The following is a 16,102-nucleotide window of genomic DNA, read 5'->3' on the forward strand; positions in this document are numbered from 1 at the left end:
CCGTGATTGAAAGTGTTCACAGAATTTAGACCTACTTTCACAGAATTTAAAAAACTACCTATTCGATGAGTTCGATTAAAAATAAAATAGCGCATTTTTAAAGGCAATTTTTAGCTTTTATACAAATATTGTAACAAATTTTGAATGGTTTTGTGCTCAATGACATATATCATTTCCAGGTAATGAACGGAGTCGCCGGCACATTGTAGCAACCTTATCCTATTAACCTGTAGTACAACAATTCCATATCCTGGCCCCAATATGTCTACTGCCAAAGAGTGGACAGCTCTGAACACATAATCATATATGTGATACCTAATACATTAGTATTAAAGACATTTTTATCGTGTTATAAACCCTGTCAATAAAGTGCGAGATCTATAAAATTAGACAGTGGAAACGTGTTTTTGACTATGATTTTATTTTGTGTTTAAAAGTGTGCAGCCTGTGGCTGTTGCGTCAAGAATCGTGATGCATTCAATTTGGTTGTGTGTTCCGGTAATGCATTAGTGTGAGTGTTGAGCGGACCAGGGATTGGTCGAAGCACAATGGCTCCTCGATGATAGAGGGTGATCGTAAATAAATTCGTTTAACGCAATTGGAAAATTTTACAATAGGTACTTATATCATTTTATTCAAGAAAATTAGGAAAATAAATTCACGAAATTAAATTTCAAAATATTCTTTTGCATGTAATATATTCGCAAATTTTCTAACGAATCTTTCATTGCCTTGAACATTTCTGCGAACAACTTGTCCTACAATAATCGTTTAAATAACGAACATCGTTAAGTTAATTTTTAACCCCCGACGCAAAACGAGGCGTTTGGCGCCAATATCTGTCTGTGGCATCGTAGCCCTCAAACGGATGGACCGATTTTGATGCGGTTTTTCAACGTGAAAGTGAGTTTCCTTGCGGTGGTGGTTTAAATTCGATTAAATTCAGTTCTTAGCAATGATTGATACAAATCGATCCAGCAGTTTGAAGAATATCAGCTCTTTTCCAAAATTATGTAAGGCATTTTTTGGCATAATTGCTCAGGTGGGGTGTTAAAAAAATAGTTATATTTTCTTAGTAATATTGGTGAGTAATCTGTTTTTATTCACCATCCAGTTTTCAGAAATGTTCAGGATAATAAAGTCTGAAAGAGAGATCTAACACAATGTTTCAACTAGTGACAACATAAAGGAATTGATAGTAGTTCTTAGTCAATGAGTTTTGTGATCTTAGTAGTTAGCTCATATTATAGGACTTACTCATCGTCATTTCTGCTCGAAAACGCTCCAATTTTGACGTCTTAAACACCTTTTTGCTGGAGTAACTCACATACATTTGTTAGAAAGTGATGAATAAAGTCTTACGTTCTTTGAGGCTTCTATAGTAAGCTTTGAAAGCGTTAAATTTTATACGGCTTCATAGCCATTACAAATTTTCTAGATATAATGGCTCAGTTTCATCGGTCGATAACTCGGACAAAATAAAGCGTGCGGAGACTCCCCGCAGGCGGTTTAACGGCTAGTGAAACTCATAAGTCGATAGTTCGGTCGATATACGGCATGCAGGTGATTCCCCGCAGGCTGTGATGTAGTATAACGACTAGTGAAACTCATAAGGGCATGCTTTATGGAAATCCCCCGCACCCCGCTCGTGAGCCCTATCGACCAATGAAACTGAGCCATAATAGAACCCAAATAAAATATAAGTGTGTTTCGAAAACGAGGTATATTTTTATTCAGCAAAAGGTTGTTGACAAACTTAAAGCTTACAAATACAAAATGTGTTTTATAAACCAAAAATATTCGCCACACGTAACTTCGGAAGTTAGCGTTATAGGAAAAAGGTAAAGTGTAATTTCTAAATGACAAATAATTGTACAGTATTAGATATTAATAATCATTCACTATCACGCACGTTTTGCGGAGTGGTAGGTACTTGGGTCAAAAACTTATTTCATATGAGTTAAGGTTACCCGTATTTTCTGTAGACGTCGTAATAAAAATGGACTATAAGCCTTGAACAACCTTCTACTTGTACAAGCTGTACTATGAAAGACTTAGAAAAATGTATCGAACTCGTTGACTATTATAATGTTCACAATAAACGTTTTTGGCCCAATTTAAACTCTCGTGAGATATACTAACATTAAACTAATTCTACGGATTCCACTCACGTGTTTATAGTCACTCGCGCAACATGTTTCACGCGATGTGTTTAGAGTACGCGAATCACGGCCTTCGTGAACGCTGCTCGCACTGTTAGTTCGTGAGAAAGGAGACCTATAGGCTCTCCGAAACATGTCGTACGAGTAACTAAAGACACGTGAGTAGAATCTGTAGAGTTAGTTTAATGTTTTTTGCCCACTATTCGTCGAAGTTAAGAACATAGCCATGTCTTTTTTAAATGACCTTCTCACTTAAAAAATGGCAGCATAATTATTGACGTTTCGTGGAGCTATTTGAACCTAATAGTTAGATAAGTATGTTTTGGGATAATTTTTACTACTCTGTATAACCAATACTGCGTGTATACTATGTACTGTATGTATAGTATTGTAATAGAGAGGTAAAGTTTAAGAAAAAAACGTGCCTCTTATGTTGACATCCAAAATAGATGGCGCTGTTTGACAATTCAGTGACCGCAAAACATACGGCGTAGTACAGCGCCACCTGTTTTGGATGTCAAACTAAGTGGCACGTTTTTTTCTAAGACTTTGCCTCTCCTCTATTACAATCAATTATATTTTAAGACTCAAATCTCGACCACTACAGGTCTCAAATAGCCTTTCAAGGCCGTGATTGTAAAGTACCACTTTGTAAGACGTGCGTTTTTACATACTTATAATTGAACTTAAACAAAAAAATTGCTCATTCTCATATTTCAAGTTTGCATGCCCTAGTCACTTTGATAAAAATTAGTATTTTAAAGAAATTTTATTAAAGACCAATAGTTAAATTAACAATTTTAAATATATATCTAGTAAAAAGAGTATTGATTAGTAAACTTTGTGCATTAATACTTTTAGAATGGTTTAAAATTGTAAACTTAAAAATAATAGCAATAATGGAATAGTGAAATTACCTCTTAAATTAAGTAAGCACTTTTCTGATATCGCACCCGCATCGATCATTGATAAATTGTCATTAATATAACGGCGTTTCTATAAGTTTTAATCTAAGCGGTGTCGGCGAAGTTAATCGGGAGAAATTGACAAACTTGCTATTTTGATGAGTGCCCATCACGTACATAGGTCACTAGATAAGTTTTGCAATAGTCAAATATGAAACAAACAGGTGGCCTATCACATATACTTTTTAAAACTATATTTCCTATTTTCGAGAGTTCCTACACAGATGTGGCTGGAGAGAGTCGTCAGCATGCGATTGTGGAGGTGCAGAGCATGGACCATATTATCCGCGAATGCCCACTCACCAAATACCAGGGCAACCCGGCAGTGGACTTGTTCACCTTAGACAACAATGTCACCCAATGGATCCAACGATTGGGCGTACTGCTGTAATAAATATACCTACCTATATTTCATATGAATGAACGATTGTATTTTTGCCATACGAATAAATAAATAACTATATTTCCATAGGCAATGATTTGCTGGAAATTATTTACTTTCTTTTTAAATTTACTCATTAAAAAATCTTTAACTTTTTATGAAATGAAAATGTTGTATAAAATATACGTAAATCGCTCTTAGCCCACACTGACGATTTCTAAGTTTAAATATATTTTTTATAAGTAAATTTAAAAATAAAGTAAATGTTTTCCGCCTTAACACTGTCTATGGAAATATAGTTTAAAAAAATATGATAGTCTACCTCATTGTTTCATATCATATTTGTCTATTGCAAAACTTATCTAGTAACCTACGTATATCTTAAGTAACAATCTAGTATTCAATTATGCAAAATCTTAATCACAAACTACACTCTGGCAAACCAACTTGGTTAGAAGAATAATAAATTAATAGTTTAAAAACACTAGAAAAACACGCTTTGAAACCTGATCGTGTTCGTTCAAAGTCGACCTTTCTCACAAGTGCAAACACGACTATGATACGATATTCCATCATGGAATTCCAGAGCCTATCTTCCGGCTTCATCATCAGACCTTGAAACCTAATCGTGGTCAAAGTTTATTATAAGACTTTTCTAACAAATCCAAACACAGCTATGATACGATGTTCCATCATGAAGTTCCAGTTCATATCTTCTGGCTCCATCATCAGATCAGTTCGACAGTACCATATTATTGTATTGTCATCAAAACTACATACAGCTGCCAATTTTCATGACGCTACGATCCTTGGAAGATGGTTAAATTAGTTACCTTAGATTCCATTACATAGTTACATACAGGTCGACCTAATAAAAGCGTGTTAATTAAAAAGGCGCGATATTTCAAATTTGTATGGTAGATCAATTTTTGCGCCTACATTTTTGAAATTTGCCGCCTTTTTCTACTAACGAAGCTGGCTTGCTAGAGTATATTTGCAGCACAACGCAACCGGTGCTGCAGAGATTAAATTGTTTACAAACGAGTTTGTCAAATTCACCCTCATCCCGACTGAAGTTAGTCGCAAATTACAGGAGACGACTAAATTCCGGCACGTTCAGGACTTCACAAGAACCTACATTATTTCCTAATTAGCTTGAAACTTCCTTCGATAATGTTATTCAAGTTCTACATTATAGGTACGTGAAGAGAAACATGTCGTTATCTTGATTTTATTTAAAGATTATTAGTATATTGGTATAACTGTTTCCTGTAATTTGCCGTGAATCACGTTCGATACTGGCTGCTCCTAACTCTCACGAAAAAGAAAACATGCAGATATGAAATGTTTATTCGTATATCAAAAAGTATAACCCTTTCTTCATGAACAAGTCTATAATAAAGGCGAATCTATGGCTTATTCAAATTTCCTATTAGTCTGTTCGGAAAGAGAAGAGTCGTGTAGTGTATTGGTTGACTCTAACTGTACTTTTCTTTGCAAATGCATATTTTACAATGAGGTGGAATAAATATGGACAAGGACGAGACGATGGTAAAGAAATAATGTGATTCATTTTAAATGGACGTACTTTATCAAAAAGGATCCATACTCTAAAATTGGTCAATTAAAATGACTTGTTCTACTGCCAGAAAGTTCAAATTTTATAGTGGAATGGAACGTTTTTTTATTGGCGTTCTATAAGTTGTCTTAATTAGTAGTTGTTGGTTGGCTGTGCAAAGAAATGTGCAGTTGACAAAATATTTGAGTCGGAGAGTAGCCAGCGCAAAGAACGTGTGCAGAAAAGAGAAAATAATGACCTAAAGTGCCAAATACGTCGTTATTCTTGTTGTGTAAGTATCATTAAGTCAGTTTCATTATATTATAACGCTGGTTTGTAAAGATTACGTAACGATGAATTATGATATTATATAACTAGACTTCAAGTCTTAGTAATGGCATATTACTTTATTTGGCATATAAAAACAACCCCTATGTCTTGTTACTAAAGACATAAGACCGCAATTTCATTAGGGACTCAATATTTGCTTACTCTTGTTAGATTACGATCAAGATACGCACAGATTGTGAAATTATGCCTTATTGGTGTTGGTTGTTCTCTTCTGTTAGTCGTTTTGGTAGAAAGTCAGGGTCTTTGGGTAGCTATGTAGCATTAACATGTCTACCTTCTATGCGTTATGTGTATACGCATTTTACGACGAATTTCGTAACCCGGCCCGAAAAAGACCCTTGGACTATGTATTTTTAAATTTTGGATGTTTTGTTTTTTGCCCTAAATGACGCCATTTCATTAAGGAATATATTAAAGATTCACCATACCGATGTGGATAGTAATTTGCATCATACTGCTACGTACGATTATCGCTGCTACGCGCTAGAATGCTACGCGTCGTAGCGCTGGGCCTATTCGTAGAACGTATACCATCAAAATCTTTCATATGTTTCTGATGAAATTCATGTTTTTGTTCTGTTTTTGCATTGATGTCATATAAAATTTTAACGTATACAGATACTTTTTTATTTTGTCTAACTAAGTAATATACAGGGCGTCCCAAGACTATGGGACATCAAGGGAAAGTACCTTAAATATCGTAAATAGGATATTTTGCTGAAAGAAGACTTTATGTTATTTTTAAAAGTCAGCAATTCTGCATTTAAAGCTTTTCTAAGAATTACTTGCTTCATCTGGGAATCGAACCGACTTTCCCTTGATGACCCATAGTCTTGGAACGCCCTGTATACAAAAAGATATATTATTATATTGTGGAATTCCTATCTCTAATTATTTACTTAACCATTTAATAACTTTGTGATTTGTAATTTGGTCCAATCATTAATTAAATAGTACTAAATTAACTCTCATTCTATTTCTAAGAGTTACAAATTGAAACTATAATTCTAAAGAGACAAAATACTTAATATTTTACTTAAATAGCAACAAACCGAGTCTTACATAAAGTAGCCAAATAAAAGTTAAACTTTTTACCACAAAAAGTAAAAGCGACAACGGCAAAGATACTTTGCTTATTTTTATGGTTTCGCATTAACAAAATGAGAACGGAACGAAATGTTATGAGAGAAATAGTACATTGTGCAACGAGGGGGGTAAGTGAAATTTTGGATACGAGGGTGGTAAAGACCCGAGTTCGCAATATTCTTACTCCCGGAGTTACACACAATGTTTTTCATCTCACTTGGGAAGAAAAAACTAAATTTTAAGCGAAATAATTCTTAAATACGGTGACGTATCAAACATTCGTCCGCCATTTTGTAATTTCTTGGCAGGTGAAGCATCGAAGGCACAGACCTATTCGGCATTCAGCCACGATTGAAAATGATGTAAAAAGATTTTAAACTGCTGTTAATTTAATCAAATTAAATAATTTTAAACATAAACAAAAATATTAAATTATAAACGTCAGTATTTTAAAAGTAAAACTCATTTATGCTACTTGGTTTGTATGAATAAGTGACATTATTTAAAAAAAAGCTTTTTTTTTCACAATCCATAACTCCCACGGGAACAAAATAGGCCTTTGTCCTTCAGCACACCTGCATGAAATAAGATCTTTTTCGAGCAAGTGTGATGAAAATAATACTAATTTCAAGTTGCTGTTAACGTGGACTGACTTAACTCTTCCAAAATTAACAATTCAGGGTTTTCACGTTTCCGTTGAGCTGCGGAGTCAATGCTTTCAATGCATTGCTTTTTCGACAGTTAAAAAGCAATGCATTGAAAGAATTTGAAATAAATTCGACAATAATTGTGTTATTTTATTAAATTCTGCTAATGGAATTGTTGTTTCTATAAACGATTACCCCTAGCTATGCCAAGAATACTTAAACGGCATACCCTACACTTGTACTAATAGGGTTGTTTCCATCTACAAATCTTAGGGCAGAATTGTATCGCAATAAATTCTTTTGGATTATAAGAACATGTTAAACTACTTTTAGGGAACCTGTAATGACCATATTTTTGTAAATATTGAATTTAAAATATCTTTTAGCACACGTCACGTGACCAAACTCGAAACGTCATTGAAGATTCTGATGACGTCACAACTCTCGGATTGACACTGTTGACAGTTAGGCGATAAACAACAAATGACAAATGTCAGTTGACAGTTCGTATCTTCTACGTATGTATGTAGTTATGTGTCAAACCGTAAACTGTGACGTCACACAATTTTCAAAGAGCGTTTTGGGCGCGAAAGCATCTGTCAAAATATATTTTGTTAATTTAACATATTCAAAGCCGTTTTTAGTATAAAAGTTGAATTTTAGGGCAACTTTTAGTTAATGTAGAACGTAATACACGCGTTTCTAAAAATTGGAAACAACCATATTACGGAGAGAATTTGGTTCTAAGTATTAGATACCATAGTGCATAAACAAAGTTTTATTTACAACGATTTTGAATTCAATTTAATTTATTTATTTCGGACCATGTCCATAGTGTTAGTTTACATTCCCTTAATCCTAGTGAAACCTATAATAAATTATAAACTAAGCCTCTGTATCCCATATGAACATCCTCCCAGTGTTCCCAGAAGGCGCAAGCAAGCGACTCTAACACATTTCTAAAAAAAAAACCCGCGTCATTAGTAACAGTGTGAACTATAGGGCATCGATGTATTTGGGTTAATGCTTATCGAATCGATACTTTCGTGTTTAGTTAAGTCAGTTCACATTTCCCGTTCGTGTAAATAGTGGGTATATAGATATTTAGATACCTACTCACGGTAGGTATTAGGAGTATCATAATATTTAGTTTATCACATTTTAATTACCTGACTGATGACTATTACTTTTAGCCTCACAAGATTATATTTGGCCTTGAGATAATATCGATACAAGCAGCTTACATATAACAATAATATGCGCAATTGCGTACGTTATGTAACGTAAAATAAAATGTCTGTAGACACCGGTCATGTCACTAATTTTAAAACATTGTTTATTGGAATACGCCTTTTGATGTATTTATTGTATTCAAATTATGTTTTCTTGCATCTTTGACAATCTTTGAAAATCGTTTATAATTGCGAATAATTTCTCTTTGTTTTTCATCGAAGACATTCGATAACTTACAACGTATGTTGTAAAAAATCTCTTGCCAGTAAAATAAATTATTAGCACTGATAATCCACAACATGGCATGCGCCAAATAAAATATTGTCAGGTTACACTATTATATCTACTATTATCTACCAGTTAAGCTTATTTGAAGATTGTAAAACGCCAACGATGACTTACGGCCCGATTTGAAGAATGAGATACGATAACGATAAGTTCTGGTTTAGGTAAGTTCTCATTTAGATGTCGTCTTTATGTCGTATAATTCACAGAAGCACCTCGATTCGGGCAACCAATGTCACTTTGACGTTAGAGATATCGTAGATAGATCTTATTAGGATCACAGCGGAATCGAAATAAACGTCAATTTTGACATGTTGTTTAGTTATCGATCTTTTAAAGATCTTTCCAAGATCTTAAAAGTGTCTTAATCATTCTTCGAATCGGGCCGTTTATTCGTCAGATAAATGGTAAGAAGCTTATTCAGGACTTTACTTGGACATTGTGAAACAGGCTTTAAGTTTAACATGTTTGAGTTTGCCCCATCTTTATACCCTACCATACTTATAAGTAAATTTTATGTTTTCCGTTTAAATGATCCACCGAAGAACAATCACGCTAAGTTTTTGGGTATGTACATACCAATTAAGTTTGGTCTATATACCCTGTTTATAGTTTATATTGTTTTATACTATAGTATTTTAATCGTTCATATTATTATTCATTACAAGAACTAGGAATCGTATTTCACAGTGTATAACGCATGAATCTAAATACATGTTAATAACATCCTCATTTTCTGAAAAATAAAGGGTTTGTTTACCCGCTAGTTCATAAACTAGTTTAGTTTCTGTTTCCGTAGCTTTAGGTGAGGCTTGTTGTTTTAGAGTTTATAATTAACTATTGTTATTTCCTCTGTAATTATCGTTGGCTATGTCAACAACGTTCGGCGTGCAGCCCTCTGGTCATAATTTTGTAAATTTAAACGCTATCGAAATCGAAATGTTATGAAAATAATAGCAACTGCGGATATTTTAGACGATATGCATAAGTCAAACTGAGCTCTAACATGAACAAAGGGGTTGAAACGTCTTTTAAGAGCCCTTGAAATACTTATAAATCCGATAAATTATGCTACGACCTAAAAACTTCTGGGTAAAATTCATTTTATTGAAACGAAATGCTTCAATCTCTACTAAACAAATACTGAATAAATTTTTGAGTAGGTTTTCAAAATATATTTTAGTTGAAAAATGCATGGCTTTGCTCAAGTTAAGAAGACTATTGATATTACACTATGAATTTGTATCTGTTGACCTCATTTAATTTGTTCCAATGTTCGTAAGTTCGTATCCTACCGGCTGCGCCAAGAAGAATTTTACACTTATTGTTAATAAAACAATTAGTTGCACTAGTTATTGTGTTTATTTTTAATGAATAGAACTTTGAACTATAAATACAGTTAAAACGACATATCCAACATATCAGTCTTTGTAGTAAGGAGATAGGCAAGAGAGAGGGCTGCCAAGATGATTTTCCTTGACTTGGCAAAGGTCTATAAGCTCCAAGTCTGTACAAACGCTTGCAAGTGCGTCATTGTACATAGTTCCGGACATCCATGCCTGGTAGACGTCAACGTCGTTGTTTCGCTTGACATAATTATTTATATTTAAAATATGTGAAAAAAAAAAACAAATGAAGCAGAGAAGATTAGACCAAGCATCTGTCAATTTCCTCTTAGGGGTTTTCGTTCTTCGGATTCCATGCAACACGCGCCAACGTGTAAATACATCGCAAGCGCTTGCCGCAAGCTTGCTTTGATCTGTGTCCAAAACCCGACACCGCCCCGAATCGCGCCAAGCTCCTGCAAGCTCAGGCGCGACAAGCCAAACACCACCGTTTTCATGCTTGCGCCTGCCGATACTCACGCGTGGAAACGCACTTTTGAGCCTGATTTACATGCGTGCCAAGGCTTGGCAAGCGTCAGGGACGCAGTTATGCGTTAGAGGGAGCATGCGATATTGCAATCTCATTCCACCGCATAGCTGCGTCCATGACGCTTGCCAAGCCTCGGTAAGCATGTAAATCAGACTTCTAGATTTTATAGGAGTGCGTTCATAAATATCAGTCCACTACAGAATATAATTTATGTTTCTAAAATTACTCAAAATATTCAAATGTCCGAAATAATCTGTGATATAAGAATAAGTAATAACTTCTATGAGTTTATTAAGATTCGCTTATGGAATAAAGCCCTTTAGAGTTAATTTTAGAGAGACAGTATTTGTATAGGCCGAACAATAACAGAGCAATGGAGTTCTAAATAAATGTACCGGTTAAGTAAACTTGACACGGTTCAACTTAAACTTGATGATGACTGTACGAATTATTGTGTTTGATTATGGCTTGTGGCCTGTTATGTAGGAATATTACAGTCTTAAGACTATCCGAAAGTTAGGCAATATTTCCCAAGGTATTCGTTTGCATGAAACGCGGTTTGAATTAATAAATCCGTCAGATTGCTTCATTGACTATAAAACAGACCCCTCTGACCACGTAGTCCTACTGCCTTTGTCCTTCCGATCGGACCACATGAACTTTTTTCTGATTGGACCGATTAACGCATCGGACCATTGAAACTATCATTTTCTTAGACGCCGATCGGACCTCGTGAACTTCTGATTTCCTGTTGGTTCGATTAACTAATTGGACTAAAGAAACTGTCATTTTCTTAGACCACAAGGTCCCACTAACCACGGGGGCTGCACGTTGAACTGTAATAAGTACCTACTTATAATTAAAGTATTACCTTACTTGTAAGTATCTACGCTGTTATTGCTACAAATTTTATTTACTGTTAAATATCGTACTTCAATCACTTGGTCGAAACTATTACCTATTGTATTATGAAATCAATAAATAGATATCATATAAATTATGTTGTGTAATTTCAGTATCCCAAGTTCATAATTTCATTAACCTTTTGACCGCCAAGAACACCTAAAAGCGTCGTAACTAGTCGTGCCCAGTGCCAAGAACAACTATATAGGTGTTATGGCGAACGCTGTCAAAGTAACCTTCACACTTTCGAGTAAGGTTTACATTCTTTCTTGCGCCCAGGATTTTGGCGTATGAGTGATGTTTGAGTTTATGCGATAAAGCGTTCAAAGGGTTAATTGTATTTTTTACTAGACGTTTGTCGAGTTTAGGCTCACCTTTGGTTTACACGTCGTAACAAATTCAATCAATATACGATTTTAGAGAATAACTTTTATCATTTATCTTCCTGCGGCTGTAGCACGCTCACATAGTTATCACTTGTCACCATGCCTGTCACGTTCTAACAAGTATGTAAGTGCGAAAGTGATAAAAATGCAACCGAGATTGTCATGAATGTCGTGTTACTCTCAGTGTACCTAACACGCCCAAAAGTTATACTTTGGACCTATTTAGAACACGAACAACGACATGCATTTCGAATCTAAAAGTAAACCCGCTAGGGTCAACTATTTCCAAACGAAAACTCACCAAAAACAAAGCCCAATGCCAGCCCTCACAGGTGTTATTTCCAGCCGCCCTTGACTCGTCTGCAACACGCCCCTGACACCCCTAGAATAACTGAGACCAACATGCCGTTGAGGAAGCTGCAGAGGGTACGGACGGCAGATTACTGTTAAGTCCTACTAAGTGATGAGAATTGATGTCTGCGATGTATGCTGCTGAACTACGAGTACCTATACTTAGATGTCATACACTAAAGATAGTGAACAAGTTCTCCGGGGTCCAAGGCCGGAATCTCTCTCTGACCTGACTAGACCACCCGGCCACAGCGATCTTTACTAATACTCTGGTGTATGCTATCTTTGAAAAGCTAGGCGCCTTTCGACCAATTCTAAGAGAGAAGACCGAGCAGTATATGCTTGCAACATTTTTAAGTGACATATTTTTAACAAAAAAAAGTTGTTTTTAACCGCACCTAATCGGGTTAACACTTTGAATGCCAGACGGCGAAGGATTGTTTAAGCGAAATTGAACTTTACGGTGTCCCGCGTAAGTCCCTATGACATTGGCTGAGCTGACGGCTGTGGCCGTCGTTGGCAAGACTTTCCGATGACGTCCACAGCCGTCTGTGGCGGTCAAATAGTTACTTGGCTGCTTATTTACTTTGATTATTTACAAATAGATACTTATGTGGGTAAGTTTCTAAAATTGACAATTAATCCAAATGTTAACAACTGAAAATGAGGTTTTCTTTGCCAACGGTACTCGCGAGTCTAAAGCCAACGCCAGCCATCCGAATATACCTACGCCTACAAAGTTCAAGGGCGCGCCGTTTCAGACTTCAAATACCCCGCTATCGCTAAGTTCGCCGGTGACACATCGCTGGTTTGTCGCTTAATTTTCCAATAATAATACAGAATGCTTTTTTTACAATAACAATATACATAATGGATAGGTATATACAGAGGATTACTATAACTAACATAAATATAAAATAGGCCCTTGAGGCAATATACCAAGGGATGCTGGCGGCATTTCCTTGTTGTATCGCAACGTATCAGGTTGTGCGAGGAAGCCGCCAGTTACGTCAACGACACCGGTCCCCAATAGAAAATATCAACACCTGACCAGCCATTTTTGTGTTATTGGGGTCGGTCCATAGTAAAAGCTGTAAGCAAGTAAAATAATCACACCGAAAAATATTGCCGCTCATAAAAAAACAACATTTTTTTTTTTCACCACATCAACTGATTGATTGATTGTTCAAAAACTAATGAGAAAGTTGCATTTCATCCACATGTAGGGCAGAGTACCTAATAATAAAGCAAATTTAGAGTTGTTTTCTTATGTTAGCTGGATTTTTTGGTATTTCATTAGTTAGTATTTTCCTCGCGTTAGTCTGGTGAAAAAAATTGTTACCCTCGGAGGCAAAGTTTGTTTAACCCTCGCAACTCCACTCAAGATTCCACTTCTCGAACAACTCGCTACGCTCATGGTTCCATTTTTGAATCTTTCACTTGCTCGGGTATCAATATTAACATGAGCAGTTAAATAACAACTTTGCCCCCTTGTAAAACAACTATTACAGTAGTACGTTACGGTCACGTTTGAAAATATCGATACGGACAAAGTGCCAAAAATATGTTAACACTACCTTAATATATGGGCAGTAAGGTCGTGTATACATATTTTTGGCACTATTTTCGTATCGATATTTTCAGACTTGACTGTACATATGGTGTATTTTACCGCCCTAGTGCGGTAACTAGCACTATAAAATAGCATGAAAATTTAAAGGGCCACATGTACTGTAAAACGTTGTACAATACACATCTGAAAAGCTAATTTCCTACTTCTCGCACTTGTATCTTAATATCCTATTAGGCAAGCCTGTCCGAGAAATAAATAAAATATTTATTGAACTGGGACAGTGAAGTCCTTCATGCTAGTTTGCTTCAATGGTGGTAAAAGAACATATTTCAACATTTAAAATAATTATCTTAAGATACTCTAACATACAATAGCGTTTACATCCCGGTAAAGTGCTTAATCATCTACAAGGTCTCGGGGCACTTTTTAGGAAAGCCATTCAGCCTCCCTACAAAGTGCCCGACAATCATGTAGATGTAATAACAAATCAAATAGATAGTGATAGATAGCCAAAGTGGCTAAATATATATAGGAAAACATTCTAGTTTCTAAGGTCACTAAGGTGTGTTACAATATGTATATTAGTCAACTTCTTCCCACCATATATATTTATATTTATTTGTATATTTTGTGTGATCCACGATGACACGCAGATTTGTCAAATCTAACCTTTAATAACATGATGTTACGAGTCAAGACACACATCTTTGTGAATGACTTGTTAGAATGAAACTATGTTATACTTATAAGAATTGTACCTTTATTTACAAAGTACCCAATCAATATTAGTATAAAAATAAACCCTTTTATTTACAATATTCACAAAACGGACTACTTAATATAACTTATGCACTATTTGCCCTTGCTTTACCTTTGGTTATACAATACAAGTTCTAATAAAAACATTTACAATGTCATGGAGAATAGTTCATAAGAGGCACAACACTATTCTTCAAAAATGGTGTGCGGCATAATGCACATGTCTCCAATGCACCATAACTGCACTGCATACAAAAAATATGTCCGCACGGCAACACACACGGCTGAACTATCTCTTCCAAGCATGCTACACATGATTTATTACTATCAACTTCATTAGGAAACTCTCGCATTTGATCCATGTGTCTCTTAGCCTGATAAATGCTCTGACCGCAAGAAACGAAAGCATGCAGCAGAGTTACCATACCTAATAACCTTAAATGAGCATAGTACGCTGCAGCAGCCGGTCTAACTTGCACATAATCAATCCCTGAAGCGGTCTTCCCGAGTTGTATCGGCCCACCGCTAATATAACACAGAGCTCTGTGTATGCTCTCAAACTGAGGCAACATATTCGCCACAGCCTTAAGGAACACTACAAGCGAGTTCTGGACCGCAGGTTTTAACGTAGCATTTTGTTCAACGGCATCTTCGGCGTAACGAAGGACCCTTCTTGTCAAATTTTCACCAAAGGCTGATAACAAGATGCTGAGAAGTCTATTGCCGAATGTTGGGAGTTTAAGGTAAGTTTCATCCACTTGAACGATTCCGGAGTATTCTTCGCCGAGAGTCTGCAAGTCATTTAGCGTAGTAAACGATTTATAAAGGAGGGCAGATATGGGAATGGCTTTAGACGCATGATTTGAAGGCATAAGCCTAGCCAACGATCCCGCAAGTTGTTTCTCATAATGGTCGTCTTTCTGCCACGCTCTTAGAACCTCCGCTGGTTGGGCAGTCGGCAAAGCCATTGTTTTGCACTAATCAACAGCTCCAATGAATAAGTTTAAGTATTTTCTTATTAAATAGCTCCCTACTCGTTCATTTTATCTATTTATTTTTTTCACATGTCAATCATGACAAGTGTCACAAGTGAAGTGACACAAGTGACTGACATTTCGACCTTTTTCACAAACAGCATGGTACAGATGCGCATTATTTAAGTTCAGGGTTACCAAAGTAAAAATAGTATGTTTGATCTTTTTTGGTCAAAATGAAGTTTTAATTTAATGCTACCACTAGGCTCCTCTTTTTAGACGGTAGAAATATAGTTTGGCCTAGGACTGTCTCTAACCATCAGGCGGGCCGTATGCTTGTTTGCCACCGTAGTATAAATCCACTTTTGAGCAGTCAATCTCTACTATAACTACACTTTACGCTCTATACATATGGTGATCCTGGAGATCGAGCGTGTAGCATTCGCCAGTCACCTATCCAATCATCTTGAAGCAGTCTTGTAGTATAAATCTCCTCGTTTCTATGTCGACCAAACTGTGTAGTCAGGTTAAAAAAAAACTCGTTTCATTAAAAAAATAGTCACACGTCTGTACCACAAGCTCAGGCCTGCTAAAAAAGCCTACTTAGGTTAT

General features: G+C 35.9%; 2 protein-coding genes across 3 annotated transcripts in view; one reads left to right on the plus strand and one right to left on the minus strand.

The window, feature by feature from the left end:
• The window catches only part of LOC133530242 (dipeptidyl aminopeptidase-like protein 6), a 238,466-nt gene extending 226,925 nt beyond the window's left edge, over positions 1–11,541 (plus strand). For both annotated transcript variants that reach the window (XM_061868119.1, XM_061868120.1), the window contains exon 19: positions 180–11,541. The gene's annotated coding sequence lies outside the window, so the exon portion shown is untranslated. The remainder of the gene's footprint in view (positions 1–179) is intronic.
• Positions 11,542–14,494: 2,953 nt separating this feature from the next.
• On the minus strand, positions 14,495–16,039 carry LOC133530031 (peroxisome biogenesis factor 10). Its single transcript, XM_061867838.1, has one exon. The coding sequence runs from the start codon at positions 15,482–15,484 to the stop codon at positions 14,672–14,674; it is 813 nt and encodes a 270-aa protein (XP_061723822.1). The 5' UTR covers positions 15,485–16,039; the 3' UTR covers positions 14,495–14,671.
• Positions 16,040–16,102: the final 63 nt, after the last annotated feature.

This window comes from Cydia pomonella, chromosome 22 (assembly GCF_033807575.1).
Source record: "Cydia pomonella isolate Wapato2018A chromosome 22, ilCydPomo1, whole genome shotgun sequence".
In the NCBI taxonomy this organism is placed as follows: Eukaryota; Metazoa; Arthropoda; class Insecta; order Lepidoptera; family Tortricidae; genus Cydia; species Cydia pomonella.